The sequence below is a fragment of the Bos mutus genome, chromosome 16 (assembly GCF_027580195.1).
Source record: "Bos mutus isolate GX-2022 chromosome 16, NWIPB_WYAK_1.1, whole genome shotgun sequence".
Classification (NCBI taxonomy): Eukaryota; Metazoa; Chordata; class Mammalia; order Artiodactyla; family Bovidae; genus Bos; species Bos mutus.
This window is the reverse complement of record NC_091632.1, coordinates 54,468,330-54,488,107: the sequence shown is the minus strand read 5'-3', so window position 1 is coordinate 54,488,107 and position 19,778 is coordinate 54,468,330. Positions and strand designations below refer to the sequence as shown.

The window sequence follows — 19,778 nt, the reverse complement described above, 5'->3', positions numbered from 1 at the left end:
GGAACAATGAGTGTGATTTGCTACAAGTGGTTGCTGCCCTCTCTCTCAGACTCAGAGCACTCATTCATTGGATGGATGAGGTACCACCATCGAGAAGGGTCTCCTGCTGCCCAGGGGAATACCTTCAGTGGAAGGCACCAGACTGTTCTTGAGGATGGGGGACACCTAGGAGGCCTTCCAGTTTCTGACCTGTTCCTGCTTTCTTACCTGAGTATACCCAGTTACAGGTGAGACCAGCCCAGTTGTGACAAGGGGCTGTGTGTCCAGGCCCAAGCAGTCTTCATGACTGTCAAGGCCTCTATTCTGTATCAGCCCCAGAGGCCCTGGACTGAGAGGGAGTCCCTAGGCCAACAAAGCCATCACCACATCAACACCTAACTTCTTGACATGTTTCATGTGTGATCACCAACCTGAGGACTTTCAGGGATGCAGGACTCAGCCCCACATCCACCACCCCTGCCTGAGCTTCTGAGCTTGTTGGGGGCCAGCCCCACAGTGGGAGGAGACAGGCCTCATCCTAGGAAGGCCTTGGGGCCTGGGAGGAAGTCCTCAGCCAAGGTGTTGCTCTAGTGAGATGCCCTTGCCCTTGACCTTGAATTGTTCCCTCCTCTGTTCAGAAGGATAAACTGGAGAGAGGAATTCATGACTCTGAGTAGGAGAAAAGTGAACATTTAATGCCACCATAGGTTGATTCTTTTTAAACACCAGATTCTTTTCCGACAACATTTTACACCTCATATGCCACAAAAAGTCAGAGATCGTAGCCAGCAAACAATGTCTTCACACTGGAAATGGCACACAGCTTAATGAAATCATGTCACCAGTTTTTGAGAACTATAACTTTCATTTCCAGACTGTTCTCCAGGTAGCCTGCTCACATTTTATCAAGATCAAGCCAACAGTTAACTCTCTTATCGCTATGTGAAGGCCCATACACAAAACCAGCCTGTTTGCAAATAGGCTGCTGGGACCTACCCAAGTACAGAATAGTTGAATTTCTGACTTTTAACAAATTTTATTAAAAGTTTTTAACAGCAAACACTTGTAAGCTAAGAACTTCATTTTTAAAATGGCACCAACTTTTATCCAAATAGTGAATTTAACACAATGACACCAAATACCACCATTGAATTTTAAAAAAAGATTTTATGAATTTGTTTATGAATTTGCTGCTTCTGACACAATAAATGCACTTGGGCAGGTCTTGTCTCCAATTTTCAAATTGGCCCATTTCTACAGATTAGCATATTTATATACACATACATACATGACTAGAGCTGAAGGAACCACAAAGATCATTTAGCACACTGTCTTCATTTTACAGATTAGAAAACTGTGTTCCAGAAAAGTTGGGTAATATATCCAAGGCCATAGGACTATGGTCAAAGCTGGAGTTCGAACTCAGGTTTTCTGTCTTATGTTCTTCCACCATGTCACATACCTTCTGTACACATGCATCCGTATACGCCCCCGTGCACACACACACGTCAGTCCCTCGGTGTGGTGGGTGTCCACATATCACACACCTGGTACAACAGCACCTTGTGGGCAGAGTCCAAGACACCGGACTCAGATCCCGGTTCTGCTATAAAACTACTCTGTGAACTTGGGCCAGTCGTTGGCTATTGACTTCAGTTTCTTCATCTAAAATGATTATCCCCAGCTCCAATACAGAGCTTTCATCTCTTCAAAGCACTTCCCATACCTTTCTCTTTACACTATCCCAGAAGGGCAGCTAATATAACCCCCGATCTTGCATCGGCGAGCCACAGGCCCAGCCAAGTGAAGCGATTTGCCCAAGGTTGCATAGCGAGTGAGGAAACCAGACCTGGAGCCCGGCTTCCTTACCCCAAGCTCAAGGCTTTTTCTCCTAGGTTTAGCTGCCTCTCAAATGAGACTACTGACCCCCCAGCCCCTCCCAGCCTTTCAGGGATCCAGGGAGGGGACAAGATGCCTTAAGTATTATGGGTTTTAAGACTCACACTAAAGTGCTTTGGTTTCTCCAGAAAAGAACATGTACTATATATATATCTCTCTCTCTCTCTCCAAGGTAAGGAATTTCAGGTTCCTTTTCCAAACCCCCTTCAGGAACACCGGGGGTGCTGGGGTTTCTCAGGGAAATGTGGGAACCTAATATTGTCTGCACTTTTCAGAAATTTAGTGTGGGACCAGCAGGAAGAGGCTGGATCCTCTCTAAGGCCTGTGGAGGCTGCTTTCCAAGTCCATTATCATCAAGTTCAAAAGGAAAGGATCTTTTCCCTTTCAGCTACTTACTTATTATAGAAACAAACTACATTTTGAACTAAGTCCTGTACTTTGAGGATGGACCCTCGTCCCTATTCTCCTGATTGACTTCTCTTTCCCTTCTGGTACTTGTGTCTCTGTTAATGGAGCTTTCTAGAGTGAGGTGAACAAACAGCCATAGGCGGATCCACCAAACTTACACTTTGATGCACAGCACTTGGATAGCATTTCCAACCATGATGTATAAATAATATAAAACATGAGCAATGCTACAAAACAATGGCCTGAGTTTACAAATAAATTATAACTTCTTCATAAAGTGAATATGACAATGTGGGGTGCTGGTGAGCAGTATGGGGAACAAAACCTTTCGTTTTGAAGGTAATTTCTCTATATAAAATAGATGTGCCTGGGCCCGCACTTCAGGACTCACTCCAATACACATACAGACACTGGGAAATGCATTTAGAGAATATTAATTATATGCACTGAAGCCTTGATACCACCTCAAGCACCACTATGTCTCTGATATTATGACATCATCTCTGGTTCTGAGGGGGGCCACCCAAAAGCAGAATGTGTTTGTTTAGGGATGGGATAAGTAGCTTCTAAAATTTTGCAAAAAAGTTTTGTGTTTGTTTGTTTGTTTGTTTTTTGAGAAGATGAGCCTCTCCTGGATTGGAATGATGCTTTTATCTGGATATGACAAACACTTTGGAACAGGTATGTATTTTTTCAGGAAGACTGTTAAGTGACACAAGTTGCGAGATTTTACCCAGAAATGTTGACAGATCTTTGCTGGAGGAAGAGAAAGAGAGGTTAGAATCCAAAGGAACGCTATATTCTATCACCTGTCCTACCACTAGCCCCCCACCCCCACCCCCCAAAAAAAACTTAGACCATTTGCTAGCAGTTGTCAGTGAGACTGAGTGTCGGTTTTGCTTCACTGGGTGCAGAGGAAAGTGGGCTGCACAGGCCCCCCTTAGGCAGTCCTGCTTCAGTGTGGCAGTGCTGAAGAGCATCCTCTATGAGGGAAGATGGGCATACTGCCTGGGTGGGGGCAGCAGGCAGGCCCCAGGACCAGTGCCCATGGATGGTTTATCCAGCATCAACTCGTCAAGAATGGGGCTTTCAACATGTTTCTCACAGGCATGGTTTCAGGGTTTAAAATACATTGCCTTTAAAAGTGAGGAAACCTTTTAATATGTGCTCTAAAAGTGGGGCTAATATTCCAGCAGGAAAAGCACAATGAGTAAATTCACGAATTCTTCTGGTTTCCATTTTGAAATTAACTCATCTTTAGTAATGTCTGTTACGGCCCAAACCCTTTATGGAATAGGGAATTTAGAAACATTCATCACATCGTTATTCGTGGTGGGAGCCTTGGTTACACATCAGCAGTGGCCAATGACACAGACAACTGTGTGGAGAGAGAGCTTAACAAAAGCCCAGGCTCCTGCAAGCTCTACCTCCATCCCAAGAAACCCAGGTCAGACAGCTGCTTTTGAATAGAAACACCTGTGATGAAGGCTGATGGAGTAACCAAAATTCATGATCAGCACCTGAAGCCCATAAACGGTCTCTTGCTCAAAATGAACAGAAATCTGAGCACCAGTATAAGGTACATATGTTTGTGCCAGACTATTTGAACCACAGTCCTGGATGGTTTCTGTGGCTACAATGAAGCCACTGCCACCTTCCAGGAACACAGACTTCAAGTTTAAGACTAATTTTATGACAAATGGCCAGATTCCTGCCTGCTGAATTCCCCACTCTGGGCTACATAGCGTTTTATCGCAGCTTTCTTCTCTTTCCAGTTTGGGATCTCTTGTATGAACCCCACCTGAGTCAACACAGGACCGACCTCTGCTTCTGCATCTCAAGCTCCCCACCTTCAGAACAGCAACTGCAGAGAAAACAACAGGTGGGGTGTTTTCAATTTCAAGTCTGGAAGAGATGAAAGTTAGCGACAGCTTCCCCATGATGTAGAGGGGAATTCAAGGATGAGAAGATCAAAGGTTCCAGCTCTCAGGTGGGGCTTGAAAGCCCAGGATAAAGCAAACTCTCACTCTGTGGCAACATGAAACACCATCGTGAGATGCACTACGGATTTACTCCTGGGGAACAACCTCACTATTCCCCTTTTGGGCTCTGAGTTTTGTGATAATGCTTCCACCTCACACTGAGCTGAACTTTGGAGAGGGAAGATGATTTCAGACAAAGAGTCAAGGCTTCTAAATGTTAATTTCAAGTAAATATTTTTCTGGGCCTTTCATTTGTGGATAATAGAATGGAATAATGGGCTCTTTGACATTCTCTTTGCCTTCCTAGGTTATCTGTCATCAAAACCACAAGGGGACCTGGACCACTTCACATTTGGTTGTTGAATGAAGCTGTTCTTCGGTTACTAGAACTGCTGCACGACAGCTGATCAGCTGTACAATCAACTGATAGAACCAGGAACAATCACACGATAGCATAAAATTCATGATTTCTTCACAGAGTTCATCAATACTTGGTATGTTGTTTGTAGCTCACTTAGGCCAGAAAAGAAAAAAAAAAAGGAAAAAGTCAGAATGAAGAACCTCCATGCCAAGTTGTTCTCCTACACCATGGCAGCCTGCGAGAAGTTCAGTGGTGTGGCATTTTAAGAGGCCAATCTGACTTGGCAAGAGAGCTCTTGGTTTTATTCAACCCTTTGCTATCTCACAAAGTTGTTACATATAAAGCAGGTTTAGGCAGGATGCAAACTGAAGGCCATTATCCCTAGGAAAGATTTCACTGATCAAGATTTGAAATTCCTGTAGATGTTTCTACTTAGTCTCATTCCAGGAAAGGCACGAGGGCCCTTGCTGGCCTGTTAAGGAACTCAGCTCAGTGAAGTAACCTGTGGGGAAGATACGGCCAGGGCAAAAGCTAAGGACACTGATTACTAATCAAGTGTGTATGTTTCCAACAAAGAGAAAGATACCTTTGACAGTTCTTCAATCAAAGGCTTTCCATGAAATGGTATATTTCAAGCCAGCAACCAAAGGGATGCCAAGTGGAAAACCCAAACAAATTCAACAGATTGACATCTCTCCAGCCATTTCCATTAGGCTGCTTTTTAACAAGTTCATTTACACAAGAGCAGAGACCAGAGCACACCCAGCCCCAGAACCATGGAGCTGCCCTGCAGAATGGGGTTAGGGTGGGGGAGGCCTGCCTCTCCCAAGGTGAGTTGTTAAACTAGAGGGGGAAACCACCCGTTCTGGATTAACATTTCATCATATTTTAGCCCGTGTTAGCTATCAGATGGAGCACAGCTTCTGTGTGCACAATGCCATAGGAGCAAGTTTGAATCGAACATAAAGCCAGACAGAAGCTGGCTCCTAGCCTAGGGGGTTGTCTGTGCCCTGTTCTGACCAGTAAAGGGCTGCACTATGAAGCTCACAAGAGTTCGGTTCCCACTTACTGGGTTCAACTGAGCTTTGCCAGTTGTTTAGCCAGCTCTGCTGGGCTGCATGTGTACAAAGAAGCATTGACAAATTCAATTGTTCTTTTTCCTTGGGGAGCAGTTGGGGCTGAGGAGTCAGTTAGCCAGGACTGCCTCGCCTGGAAATAAATTCATGAAGTTATGCTGCATTTGAGGTCAAAAAGAATAATACTCTGGAAAATCCTGGGCACCTCTATCAATGGCCTGGCTAGAGAGGCCTGGGAGAAGGTCCTGACTGGAAGGTAGGTAAACACTCTGCTGTTGCACAGCTGTTATTAGATAATCCCTGGACCATTCTATGCTTTGGGTTTCTATCACTAAAATGGGTATACTAATCCCTAAGGGAATTGTGGCAGAGATGGACATCTCAATTTGAGAATAAAGTCCAAAGTTCCTGGAGTCAAGCCTTGTACACCCACATGGATGAAACCCTGGGCCCCACAGGTGTGTGATGTATGACAGGAAACCTTTCTCTGCCTTCAGGTGTCAAGGTTGAGCAGACAGGCCTGGTCCTTTCTTGGTATGGAGGCTTTCGTTCAAAAGGACTGGAACTTCTTGCATTAAACAGCACTCCGGACAGCAGAAAAGTTGTGTAACCCCTCCCCTCCCCACCATCCTTCCTTGTTCTGGACCAAAACTACTTCCGTCTCTAAGCATCTACAAGTCCAAGAAGGTCTCCAGACTGGGGAAGATCCTCTGCTCTAATAAATTTGCAAAACTGGGGAACAAAAAATATGGCTCCGTTGAACTGGTTCAAGTGTTCTTTAGATCCAGAATCTTTGGAATAAAAATGAATATGAAAAATGTTTTTGAAGACCCCAGCTTCGTGGGTAAAAAGGAACCAGTCTTACGTGCCTCAGGACATGTAAAGAGTCGGATATGACTGAGTAACTGAGCTGAACTGACGTGCCTCAGGACTTGGAGGGGCAACTATTCAGCACAAACATCCCACTCAAAGGGTAAGGAGGGCCAGGGTCATAGAGGCGCCTTTCCCCCTGAAGACACACCCGTTTCTCTCAAGCTCACGTGCGCGTGCTCCATAATCGACCTCCAAGTCTGCCCTCTGACCCTGCCACTGGTGGGAGGTGGCAATGAGCATCACCTGTGGTTCCAACCGTCCCTGGAAACACACTGGCTTGGGCCCAGAAGTCTCTAGCTTCTGTTCGAGTGGCCTTCCCAGCAGAACCATAGCAGACAGTTAACATTTATTCATATGCAATACTGATTAGGAAAGAGCTCTACAAACACAACTTACTTAGAAATAGCAAGTCAGAAATAGGCTAAAACACCAAGAGAAAACGAGCTGTAAATACATTGCAAAAATGTGTTTGATTTTTTTGTTGTTGTTCATGTTGTTGTTTTCATCTTGACTAGCACCATCTGTACACAAGAAAGTATGAACATAAACGTTTGGATAATAACAAAGATTTGCAAGGCACTTAATCAGTCATTCGGGGAAACCTGTTGTTTTGTTTTAGCTTTCCACAACAATCCCACGTCCACTCTCGCCCTTTCTCACAAACCAGGAGAAGAGGGAGGTCTCTTTTGCCAGCAGTTCTTATGTACAAACAAGTTCTTGAAAGTTCCTCAAAGTGCTTTTTCAGTCTCACGGGGGCTTCCACGTCCCTTGGGCTTCCCATCATTCGCTCCTCTCCTGCGGGTCTGGTTCTGCACCGTTCCTACAGAAAACAAAAGAAAAACTCGCCTTCCGCTCCACGCTCACTCCAGACTTGCCATCAACCTTCGTCCTCCTTCCGTGATCTCTGAGCGGCGCCGGCACTAAGAGCCGGCGCAGCGCGGCTGCCTGCGGCTCGGGAGCGAGGGCCGGGCCGGGCGGATCCCGTCAGCGGCGCCGGGAGGTGATGTCGAAGCAGGTGATCATCATGAGGTGCGCCTTACAGAAGTTGACACGGCTCTCCAGGCGCTCCGTCACGCACTCCAGCGCTTCCAGGTACTCCAGGGAATCCAGCTCCAGAACCTGCTCCAAGTCAACTGCAAAGAAGGAGAAGCCCGATGGAGACGCGCCGCCTACGGGGAAGGGTGACCCGACGGGTCGGCCCCGGCCCCGAGGCTGCTGCGCCTGTGCCCGGAGGTCTTAGCACCACCGTGCTCTCGACCTTCTGCAGCTCTCAAGTCAGGAGCAGAACCCTTTGTTACTTGCAACTGTACTGGGGCCCTCCATTCTAATGATAACACTAAATCCCCGACATTTAATTGAGGCTCTGTGTGTGCTAAGTTGCTTCAGTCATATCCGACTCTTTGCTACCCCATGGACTATAGCCCACCAGGCTTCTCTGTCCATGGAATTTTCCAGGCAAGAATACTGAAGTGGGTTGCCAGTTCCTTCTCCAGGGGATCTTCCCCATCCAGCAATCTGAACTCTGCGGTTCCTCAGTGGTAAAGAGCCCACCTGCAATGCAGGAGACATTAGAGATGAGGGTTCAATCCCTGGGTGGGGAAGATCTCCTGGAGGAGGGCATGGCAACCCACTCCAGCATTCTTGCCTGGAGAATCCCCATGGACAGAGGCGCCTAACAGGCTACTGTCCATAGGGGCACAAAGAGTTGAACAACTTAGCATGCACGCACAGGTTAATAACTAGGTTCTTAGACTCACAGACACAGAGAACAGACTTGTATTTGCTAAGGGGCAGGGCAGTGAGGGAGGAAACTGGGAGTTTGGGATTAGCAGATCCAAAGTATTATATATAGGATGAATAAACAGCAAGATCGTACTGTATAGCACAGGGAATTTTATTCAATATCTTGTGATAAGCCATATGGAAAAATGTATATATATGTTATATAAATGTATATATAAATATATATGTGCATGCAACTGAATTATCTTGCTATACTGCAGAAATTAGCACCACTTTGTAAATCAACTATACTTTGATAAAAAATAATTACAATTCTTTGCTCAGAAGACAAGCAAGATTTAGGACCCAGATTCTGTCCCTAAAGTTCAGACCTGCACAGAGTTAAAAGTCTGTTTCCTTCAGTTCCTCAAGGGCAATCATCTGTGGCCACCTCTCCTGCGCCACTGGCCACTAGTTGGTCCAGTCGTGACTGGGTAGGATGGTGGGCTGCTGCAGAGTATCCAGCGTGGGGAGGACAGGTGTGGACAGCAGCCAGGGCAGTGGGGATTCCAGCCCTGGAATCCAAGGCAGGAGGCCTGCACTTGACTCCCAAGAAGGCCACACCTAACCTGTGCTGGTACACGGTCCTTAAAAGTAACACTAAAGAGTCATCCCTAGTCTGCCTACTTTCCTAACTAGAGTTGCTATGGAAAGTAAAACCAAAAAGAAACAACGAATGTGAATGTGGTTTAGAACTGCTACGAGCTATCTGAAAATCTGGGGTGGAAATCAGGGCTGACTTCTTTTGTAGGGGAGTTAACAGAGCTCAGAGAAGGGATGTGTCCTGTTCAGGGTTACATAGTTAATAAGGACAGGGGCTTGGAATAGGGTGGAGGCTCCTGAATACCAGTCTAAAACAAACAAACAAAAAACCCTCCCCATACCATATCCACATCAGGCTATGTTATTGGATCACCTTGAAAGTGGCATCAGAATTAGGAAATTTGAAAAAAAAAAAAAAAAAAAGATCCCAGCACATATATTTCTATGCCAACACCCTGCCTGTTATCCAGGGACTAGTCAGCATACAGCCTCATTGATTTTTTTTGTCATTCTTGATTTTAATTCATCTTGAAGGGCCAATCTCTGTGCTTCTCCTTTCATGTGGCCTTCTGTTCATTACCTTCCTTAGCATAAAAAAAAAAAAAAATCACTGATTTCTGACAAAGGCAAGAAGGAAGCAATTGTTTCCTGGAAGCATCTACATTTGTACCGATGTTTAAGCAGCTCACTTCCTGGGAAAAGTGTGACTTTGTAAGATGAAGACAATTGTCAAGGCCGCCTCAGGCATAAACAGCTCTCAAAAATGTTGTTAAAAGGATAAAAAAGGAAGAAGAGGAGCTGCTGAATGGGTGCCCCTGGGATTCTGAAGTGCCAGAGGATTCATGGAAGAAGGAAAAGGGTGTGTACAGGTGGGAGAGACCAGCATTAGGCTCCATGTTTATGCCATGGCCAGACTTCAGCTAATGCCCTTGTTCGTGTCTTGTCTGCCCCATCACAGCTTAGAGGGAAATACCCTGGAGAGCAGGAATTTGTGTCTCTGTCAGGATTTCTAACAAGGGGCCCCTGTTGGTGCATCAGGCAACCAGGCACTGAGGAAATAAAATTCCTCAGCCCTTTGAGAACGGCTATTTTCATTAACTCTGATAATACAAACACTAATTACTACTAAATACTGAGCTTTCATCACTGGCAGGCAGTGTAAAGAGCACTCGACCAACAGTAGCTCATTCACTCTCCCAAAGCTCTATGAGATGGGCAAACTTTCCCATCTGATGGTTAGGGAAATCAAGGCCCAGAGAGGTGAAGCGTCTTACCCGAGGTCTCACAGCCACACCCAGAGCGGCTCTGCATGACTGCAGCTGACACCACACACGGTATAACTCAACATGGTAAGATGCACCGTGATAACTGGCCCCAGTGTCCTGTCCTCCTACTGGTCTGTTTGATCCTCACATGAACCAATGAGGTACTCAAGGGTGATGTTATTACTGCATCTTTGTGGAAAGGAAGCCACCTGAAGACATGCTGTGAAAAGGGCAGGGCACAGCTCGGAGGCTGGAAAATTCCGTCCTTTCCTCTTTGCTCAGGATCATTTCACCCAGTATTTTTCTTAAACCTCAGCTCCAGACTCTGCCTGTCATGCTCCCTGCACTGACCTGGGAATGCCGGGAAGAGGTGCTGTGACCTTCAGGGGTCAGTTGTGAAGAGAGGGAGGCACAAGGAAAAGCTGGTGAGTGCAGGACAGGAAAGGAGGGAAAGGAATTCTAGTGGAAGTAACGCATTTTATTCCAGAGGCTAAGTTGTCCAGCATTGGGCCCCATATCATTGAAACAGTTGGGACCAGATCTGAGCTTTATTTTGTGGTAAATGGAATGGTTAGGAACAAATAAATAAGAGACAATTGAATCCATCTTTCAAAGAGAGCAAAATTGTTCTGAATTGTTACTAGATGGTCGCTGTCATCCTGGGCTTTCTATTAAATGGAAATAACACTGCGAATGTTATTCTTTTCACTCAAAAATGTGGTTGTTTTTTTTTTTTTTTTTTTGCTTTCTGGGTTCTTTGTGAGGCTTTTCTAGGATTGCACATTCTACCCTATTAAGAGCTCTATAAATTCTTGTCTATTTCAGGCTAGATATGCAATGTGATTTTGTGGCCTGGGAGCAGATTTGTAATATAGCCTTCATGTCTGGGTGATTGTCCACCACATGCAGGGGGAGAAAAAAATATCTCATTTTCAGATGCTCTGGACTGAGACACACAAGAAATAATCCGGCAAGAGCCATGGTCACCACCTGCTGCCCCCTCCTCCCCATCTGCTCCCAGGAGAGTGGGATCGAGCTCAGGGAAGCTGCCTCTAGCCGATGGGCACAGGTGGGGTTCAGACAGCATCTGAGTCCCTCGGCCTGGTCTGTTTAGTGGGTGAACCTGGGAATCGCAGTGATGGGCCTTACATTCACTGAGCCACTTGTTAGGGTCCAGCATCAGATACTGTTTGGTCGTCTCCAGCTCCTTCATCAGCCATTCGTACTTGGCTCTGACCTCCGCAATTCTCTGCTGGCGATGCTCCAGAATTTTCAGTTTTGCGTTAAAACACATGACCTCCTAGGATGCAGATGAGAAAGAGACGGGAGGTGAAGAGGGGAGGAAACGGGGACCTTCAGCTCCAATCCAGCCCACGCAACCTCTTCTGGAAAGGAATACTTCTGCTTATACATCTGTGCAAGCAGGGTGCAGGGGGCTCAGCTCTGATGCCCACACACAGGACAGGACTATCACAGGCTTATCCCAAATTTAGAAGGCGGTTGGTGTCCCAAGCTGGAGCCAGAAAAGCCCGGGGAGCCCACCAGCTCTCCCAGTCTTTGAACCTTCCACGTCTCCAGGTGGAGAAATAAGCGGCTCTCCCAAGGAGCTGGGTGCACAGGCCTGGGTGCCGGCCGGAGCCCTCGCCTCCCACCCGCGCGGAAGCCACTGGGGATCTCCGGGGCCTGCGCCCCTTCTCAAGCACTGCCCCCGGGGGGCCGACAAGGGGACCTGCAGGGACGCGGGGTGGAGGAGGCTCACCTTGCTGCTGCCCCCTCGTCGCCGCTGCAGCCGCTCCACGTCGTCGATTTCATAGACTTTAATCTCAAAAGGTTCCCCGAGGCCCCTCTGGGTGCTGCGCAAGGGGCCATCCACCCAGCGAACGCCCGCGCTATTGGTAGGTTTTCTCACGGGGGAGGGGGTGTCAAGGGACAGCGCCGGGATGAGCCTCCGTCTCTGGGAACCTAGGTAGGGAATTAAGTCCACAGTTAATAGTTTTGAATTTCTTTTGAACATATTTTTAAATGCAAGGGGTGGGGGCATGACAGCGCCGTGCCCCCCCATCCCTACCCAGACCTGCGGCAGAGCTGTGTTTGAAAGGCTCCAACCTCCCACCACCTCAGCATCCACTCCCTTTCACTGGCACTTGCCTTCATTTCCACAAGTTCAACTCCCACCCCCTACCAGTGGTCTCCCCCTTAAAACACACAGGCTGGAGGACACTAGAACTGAGAGCCACTCTGGCTATACCCTCAGCATGGACCCGTGTTAGCATGAAATTAGAGATGTTCAGTGTTAGGGGAAAATAGATGCTAGGATTTGATACTGTAGTAGGAGGAGTTTATTTGCTTCTAACAATAACACTGGAATCAGCACTGCTTATGCCAGGCCCTGCTGGACATGCTCTACATACTGTGATGGAGACTGCTAGCTGTCCCCCAATACCTACCGTCTTCTTCAACCTCAGCAAGAGATCCAAGTGGGTGCTGGATGCACAGGGTACCAGGTGTACCCTATGTAGTACATGTGACTTAAGCTCCACCAGTGCAGTAGAAGTGCCCTTTGCAACAGCTGTAATAGAAAGTGTCCTGAAAAGGTGAGGTCTGCCCTCCTTGTCCTCTCTCCTTTGTCTCGGATGGAATACGGGCTGCTGCCCGGTCCATGATGTGAAGATTGTAAATAACAGATAAACGAGACAAGTAGCCAGGATTCCTGGTACCCAGGAGACCTTCACATGATCGCCTATGCAGTTTTTTTCTTTTTAAAAAAGATTTACTTTTTCTAGAGAAGGTTTAGGTTGGCTGCTAAATTAAGAGGAAGGTACAGCGAGTTCCCATATACCATCAGGCCCCACAGACCCACAGCCTCCCCCACCATCAACATCCCCATCACAGAGGTACATGTGTTACCACCTATGAACCTGCGCTGACACGTCATTATGCATATGGACACCCAGAGTCCATAGTTCACATCAGGGTTCACTCTTGGTGTTTACGGCCTATGGTTTGGATAAATGTGTAACAATATGTATCTGCCATGATAGTATCACATAGAGTATTTTCATTGCCCTGAAAACCCCCTACACAGACTTTTACATGAGAAATTAATCTTATATTGTTATTGGGTTTTCTGTCACAGACAAGCCTAGTATGTAATTCTCACAGAAGCAGAAAGGTACAAAAGACTTCCATAACTTGTCCAAAGTCTTAGCATTACCGTGTTTAAAAAAAAAATCCATTGCCCACATTCTCCACCAAAATAAAAAATATCAGATGATAAATGATCTTCCCAAAGAATGGGTTATGATTAAACACTACAGAACATGGCACATAGTAGGCTGCGGCGACTGAGGATGGACAGGCGAGTGGTACTGCAGACCAGGATGAAGACAGGTGGGGGTGGTGATCTCTCAGGAGGCTGTCACTGCCTGTATCCTGCTTCATGGTCAGGATCTTACCTGCATCGTGTCTGTTAAACATCTTATATTTTACCCCTAGTCTGAGTGGAGGGAATCTGTCTGCAAACTGGGAAGCCAACGGTAGCCTCCCTGGGAAATGAGTCTGATTGCTGGGTCTGCAGCGAGATGCCTCTGTCGTCCTTGGGACTTTCTTGAAAAATTGACCCTGTAAGCATCTGCCTCCAAAGTTTGCCCACCTCTTGGATTCTTGATACTCTTTGCTGCTGGTGTCTGTATTGCGTTTGTGGTATTTGGTTGCAGTGCCCCTCGATATCTGGGACCCCAGAGATATCTGGGAAGAGGGGTGGGCCAACACGGTAAGGGTCGAGCAGAATATGTAGGGGTGAAGTGTACTGTTATGCCATTTAAGATGGCTGTTCTCTTGCTTTCTATGCATTCCCCTGCTTAACCAGTCCCGGCTGCATTCACATGCCTATCCAATCCTCTTAATTCTAGGGCTTAATCAATCCCTGGTAACCAATGAGACTACCTGACATCAATTGGGCCTGTAAATGGTAGCCTCCTTCTCCCTCAAGTAGCGAAAACTGCTGCCGTGTCCTGCCTGCTCCACAAGGTGGGGTGTCACTCCAGGACCCCTTGTGTGATATCCCCTGTCCCTAAACCATTGATGTCTCTGTTGCTGTCTCCCAGCTCTTTCTTCAGTCTGGCCCAACTACAAGGTTTGCAGGCCTGTGGGGTGCAGCCCAACACATACCATGCAGATTTGAGCCCTAAGAGGCAGGTCTCTAGAGGATTATAAGAAGCACTCACCAAAGGGCTGTCAGGACGGGGGCCCCCAATGCACCAAGCACCACTTTTTTTGGTGACTGGTGACATGAGTGAGTGAAACCATGGCCTGGCTTCTGAGGATGGGGTCTAATCTTTTCACCCACATCTGAAGTGGATCTAGCCTCCTGCTTTGGGTGACTACCAGGTTTGTCCCCCTGGCTCTGGCCCCTCTCCTGGTAGGAGGCTGCAGGCCTGGCCTCCTGGTAGGGAAGCCTGGTGCTGCCTCAAACAGCTGCATCTCCTGAGGCACACACACCCACCTGGCACCTTCTTTCGCCAGGACCAGACATTAGGAAGCTTGCTTTCTCCTGGAAGGAGGATGGTTGGGAAACATGACACCATCCCAACAGGTTTACCTTGAAGCTGAAGGGAGCCTGATCTAATTTAACTCAGAATAGATATGTGGTCCCTCCTGCATCTGAGGGAAGACAATGGCATCTGTGGGAAGCCTTGGCTAGCTGCAAATAGAGTCTGAACTGATTGTGCTTTGAGATAGAATGTGTGTCTGTGCCCAGTCATTTGTAGTGACCGACTCTTTGCAACCCCCATGAACTGTGTAGCCCACTGGCTCCTCTGTTCATGGAATTCTTCAGGCAAGAATATTGGATTGGGTTGCCAGTTCCTTCTCCAGCAGATCTTCCCAACCCAGGGATTGAACCCAGGTCTCCTGCATTATAGGCAGATTCTTTACCGCCTGAGCTACCAGAATGGACCTCATTAAAGTCAGATTTGAGTGAGAGTGAAGGAGGGCAAGAGAACGTACACACCATTATATGGCAGCCCTGAGAATACGAAGGATACAAAGCACTGAGACTCTTCTGGAGGCTCCGGGAGATGGGCTATATTGGTCAGTGGGCTGCTGTTGGGGGAAGTGCTGGTCCTTACAGCACCACCCCTGCGGTGTTTGGGGAACTCTGGAGGAGTCAGTGCCCTCTCTCCCCCACTCTCCCTCCATCTTCCTCCCCGATTCCAGTTAGTTCTGCTTGTTGCATGCTGGGCCAGTGTGGCCTGTGTGACGTGATGACCCTTCCAAAGAGAAAGACACTGTACTTTTGTCCAACTTCAAGAGATGCAGTGACTGCTAAGAAAAGCTTAAAATACCATAAGCTCAGAGAGAAAAAGAGCCAGAACTCTTTGAAACAGAACCAGGGGGCCAAGGCACAGGACAACCTTCTCCCCAACCTAGGGAGCTAGGAGTGTGAAAAGCCACTACCTGCAGCTCCAGGTGGTGGCAGCGGTGCTGGCACAGCATTCAGGGCAGTGTGTGCCTGTTCAGAGTGCGGGTGAGTGGTCTTTCCTTCAGGAGACAACAAGGGACTCGAAACACAAAGTCAACTTTCCCTACAGAGCGTACTCTGTCTCTAGGCTCCCTTGGTTTCGTGTCAAATCTCATTTTGGGGGGCCAGATCTTTATCTTGTGTATGTATGCGTGTGCAAACACACATGCATACACACACACACTAACTTATGAAACTAGGAAGTGTCAACCACTGAAGATGTCAATCACTGAAGATGTCAACCACTGAAGTAAATATCTGTCTCCCTTACAATGGAAACGAACCATCCAGTAGTTTGGGTTTTTTATTTAATTGGTCTGATCATGCCAGCTGACTCTGAGCACGCAGTTCTGCCTTTGGAGCTCAGCTCCAGTGAGACTTGGCTGCTGCAGAACATGTGTGGAGGCCAAAGAACACCGAGCATCAGTGGGAAGATGTTCAGCTCTCAGAGACAAGGAGAGTCTGAGCATCCTTCAGGTGGAGACTTGGCCCTCGTTCCTCAGGCTGCAAACACTTGTGATGGGACTCCTGGTAAGCCCTATTTTCTCAGTTGGATAATATATACTCAGCCCCTAGGGAGGTATATGTATGGGCATTGTGCATGCTGCAAGTGCTAAGTCGCTTCAGTCATGCCCAACTCTTTGCGACCCTATGGACTGTAGTCTGCCAAGCTCCTCTGTCCATAGGGATTCTCCAGATAAGAACACTGGAGTAGCTTGCCATGCTCTCCTCCAGGGGGATCTTCCTGACCCAGGGTTTGAACCCATGTCTCCTGTGGCTCCTGTACTGCAGGTGGATTTTTTACCACTAGCACCATCTGGGAAGCTATATGGGCATCTCAGTGCACCCATCTCACTGGGTGCATGGGTCCAGACATTTCTGGGATGACTCTAAGCATCTGTTTATGTGAGAAAAAGGGGAAGAACTGAGGAGGCTCATGGGATGGGTGGTGTATCACTTATCTATCATTGTGTGACCAATTACCCTAAACCCAGCAGCTAAAAATAACAAATGTTGGTTCTCCCACACATTCCTATGAGGCAGGGATCTGGGAGAGGCTGATGGAGCAGGTAGTTTTGGCTGAGGGTCTCTTGTGATCTGCAGTCAAGTTTTCAGCTCACGAAATGGGGCTGCCATCCTCTGAAGGCTTGACTGTGGCTGGAGCATCCACTTCTAAGCTCACTGTTGTGGCTGTTGGCAGGAGTTTCAGTGCACTGCCTGGTGGGCCTCTGCACAGGGCTATTTATGGCATGGCAGCTAATCTACCCAGAGCAAGAAAGAGCAGCTCCAGTGTCTTTCACAACCTAATCTTGAAAGTGACATAACCATCACTTTCATCTACCTTATTCAACTGGACGCAAAGACCAACCATAGTAGAGTATGGGAGGGGATGAATCAAGGGCGATGCCAGGAGGCAGGGCCCATTGAGGAACACTGAGGAGTCTCGTTACCACAGATGGGAAAATATCAGGAATTAGGGTCACTCTCTATTAGCCTCCTCATCTCTCCAGGGCACCCTATGAGATGAGAGCAGAGATCACCCTGATTGGTGAGAGAAAAGTAAAGAAGCCTGAAAGGAGAATGACATTTTACAGGGCTACAATATCCTGATAGAGATATTCTGAAGGCTAATTTCTGTTATCTTTTTTCTATGCTTTTTTGCAATCTTCTCAAGTTCCTCACCATGTCAATCAAGCCCTGCCAGGGTGAGAAGTGAGTGTCCAATGTCAAGTGAATTGCAGTCTAAGGGCTTCTCCTGTGTGTAGTGACTGGCTATCTTGGATTTTCTCAGAGTTCTGAATTTCAGTTCAGTTTAGTTGCTCAGTTGTGTCTGACTCTTTGCGACCCCATGGACGGCAGCATGCCAGGCCTCCCTGTCCATCACCAACTCCTGGAGTTTACTCAAACTCATGCCCACCAAGTCGGTGATGCCATCCAACCATCTCATCCTCTGTTATCCCCTTCTCCTCTTGCCTTCAATCTTTCCCAGCATCAGGTGGCCAAAGTATTGGAGTTTCAGCTACAGCATCAGTCAATGAATATTCAGAACTGATTTCCTTTACAATTGACTCCTTGGATCTCCTTGCTGTCCAAGGGACTCTCAAAAGTCTTCTGCAACACCACAGTTCAAAAGCATCAATTCTTTGGTGCTCAACTTTCTTTATAGTCCAACTCTCACATCCATACATGACTACCGGAAAAACCATAGCTTTGACTAGATGGACCTTTATTGACAAAGTAATGTCTCTGTTCTTTAATATGTTGTCTAGGTTGGTCATAACTTTTCTTTCAAGGAGCAAGCGTCTTTTAATTTCATGGCTGCAGTCACCATCTGCAGTGATTTTGGAGCCCCCCCAAAATAAAGTCTGTCACTGTTTCCACTATTTTCCCATCTATTTTCCATAAAGTGATGGGACCAGATGCCATGATCTTAGTTTTCTGAGTCACACCCAGAAAACTAAATCAAGGCAAATTTGGCCTTGGAGTACAGAATGAAGCAGGGCAAAGGCTAATAGAGTTTTGCCAAGAGAACGCACTGGTCATAGCAAACACCCTCTTCCAGCAACACAAGAGAAAATTCTACACATGGACATCACCAGATGGTCAACACTGAAATCAGATTGATTATATTCTTTGCAGCTGAAGATGGAGAAGCTGTATACAGTCAGCAAAAACAAGACCAGGAGCTGACTGTGGCTCAGGTCATGAACTCCTTATTGCCAAATTCAGACTTAAATTGAAGAAAGTAGGGAAAACCACTAGACCATTCAGGTATGACCTAAATCAAATCCCTTATGATTATACAGTGGAAGTGAGAAATAGATTCAAGGGGTTACATCTGATAGACAGACCGCCTGAAGAACTATGGACGGAGGTTCGTTCTGAACTTGGTCACTGGTAAATCAGGTCCATGAATGAACTGATATCATCCAGAACTTGCACCCACTATTGAGGGGCCTCCCTGCCCCTCACGTCTCCTCCAGAAGTACACTGGGAGTCTTACTTGGGTGTGATGGGGAAAATTGAGGGCAGGGGCCAGGGGAACGTGGTCAGACCAGAGGAAATGGAGTTTAATGCTATGAAGGGAATTTCAGAGGGAGAGATGGTGCCCTCGCTCTGCTGGAAACGGCATAGGAAACAACGGTGCCAAAATGCCATATCATCACTCGGAGAGAACTGACCACAGGACTTTGGTCTGGCTCCCATAGAAATATGAGCTCTTGGATTTCCAGCATGCTCTCAAGAAGATGCTTCCTGCTCTCCTCTGAGCCCAGGCCCTGCCAGGGACCGCTCTATTCCAGGCTCCTGGAAGGGTGGGGAAGCGCCTTGGTCGGGCAGTGGTGTGGGACCTGCCAGATGCAGCTGTCTGGTTGGAGACCACTCGTCCTGAACCAGCCTCCCCCCTGATGCCAGTGGGTCATCAGAAGGATTCCTTCTTCTCTATCACTCCCTACTCATCAGCCCAGCACTCTGTATGGACATGGAGATGTCAAGTGTTAAACAAAAAACCTAAAGTTGATAAGTGCCAACAGTTTTGCTGCATGAAATGGCCCCAATTTGACCTGAATCCCTTGCTCTCCCAGCCACTCCAGGCTTGGCTGCCAGTTGCATATGTTTGGAGGGGCCCCCAACCTGTCATGGCCCATCCCACCCTATTCTCCACAGCGCTGATGACTCCAGCAAGGAGTCTGATGTCAGGCCTTCCATCTTTACCATCACCGAGTGCAGATAACAGTGTCCACACTGAATCTGAAGATGCTGCTTCTTAGGTCAAGTGTCAGAAAACACAGGCATTCCGAGCACAGAGGCCCACAGCACACCTTGAGGGACATACACATGCCCACCCCGGCCGCCCGCGGGGAGCCCGCCATATCAGCTTTCCGGCCATCACCCTCCATCTTCATTCTGACCCAGGGAAGCATCACTAGGAAGACAGTGAGTCAGAAAGCAGAAAGCACCAATGCTCAAAGGCCACCCAGGCATGAGCGATGAGGAGGGGGAGGGGAAAGATCAGTGAGTGGATTTACTGACCAACGAGAGCCAGCCAGCCCCAGGCCTCCCAGATGGATGCAGATGTGGCCGCATGGG

The 19,778-nt window shown here is 47.5% G+C and overlaps 1 protein-coding gene across 1 annotated transcript in view; it reads right to left on the bottom strand.

The window, feature by feature from the left end:
* Positions 1-1,126: 1,126 nt before the first annotated feature.
* The window catches only part of KIF26B (kinesin family member 26B), a 518,142-nt gene continuing 499,490 nt past the window's right edge, over positions 1,127-19,778 (bottom strand). The window contains 3 exon segments of the mRNA XM_070385372.1: positions 1,127-7,711; positions 11,318-11,468; positions 11,928-12,130. Coding sequence (XP_070241473.1) covers positions 7,563-7,711; positions 11,318-11,468; positions 11,928-12,130 — 503 coding nt within the window. The 3' untranslated portion in view covers positions 1,127-7,562.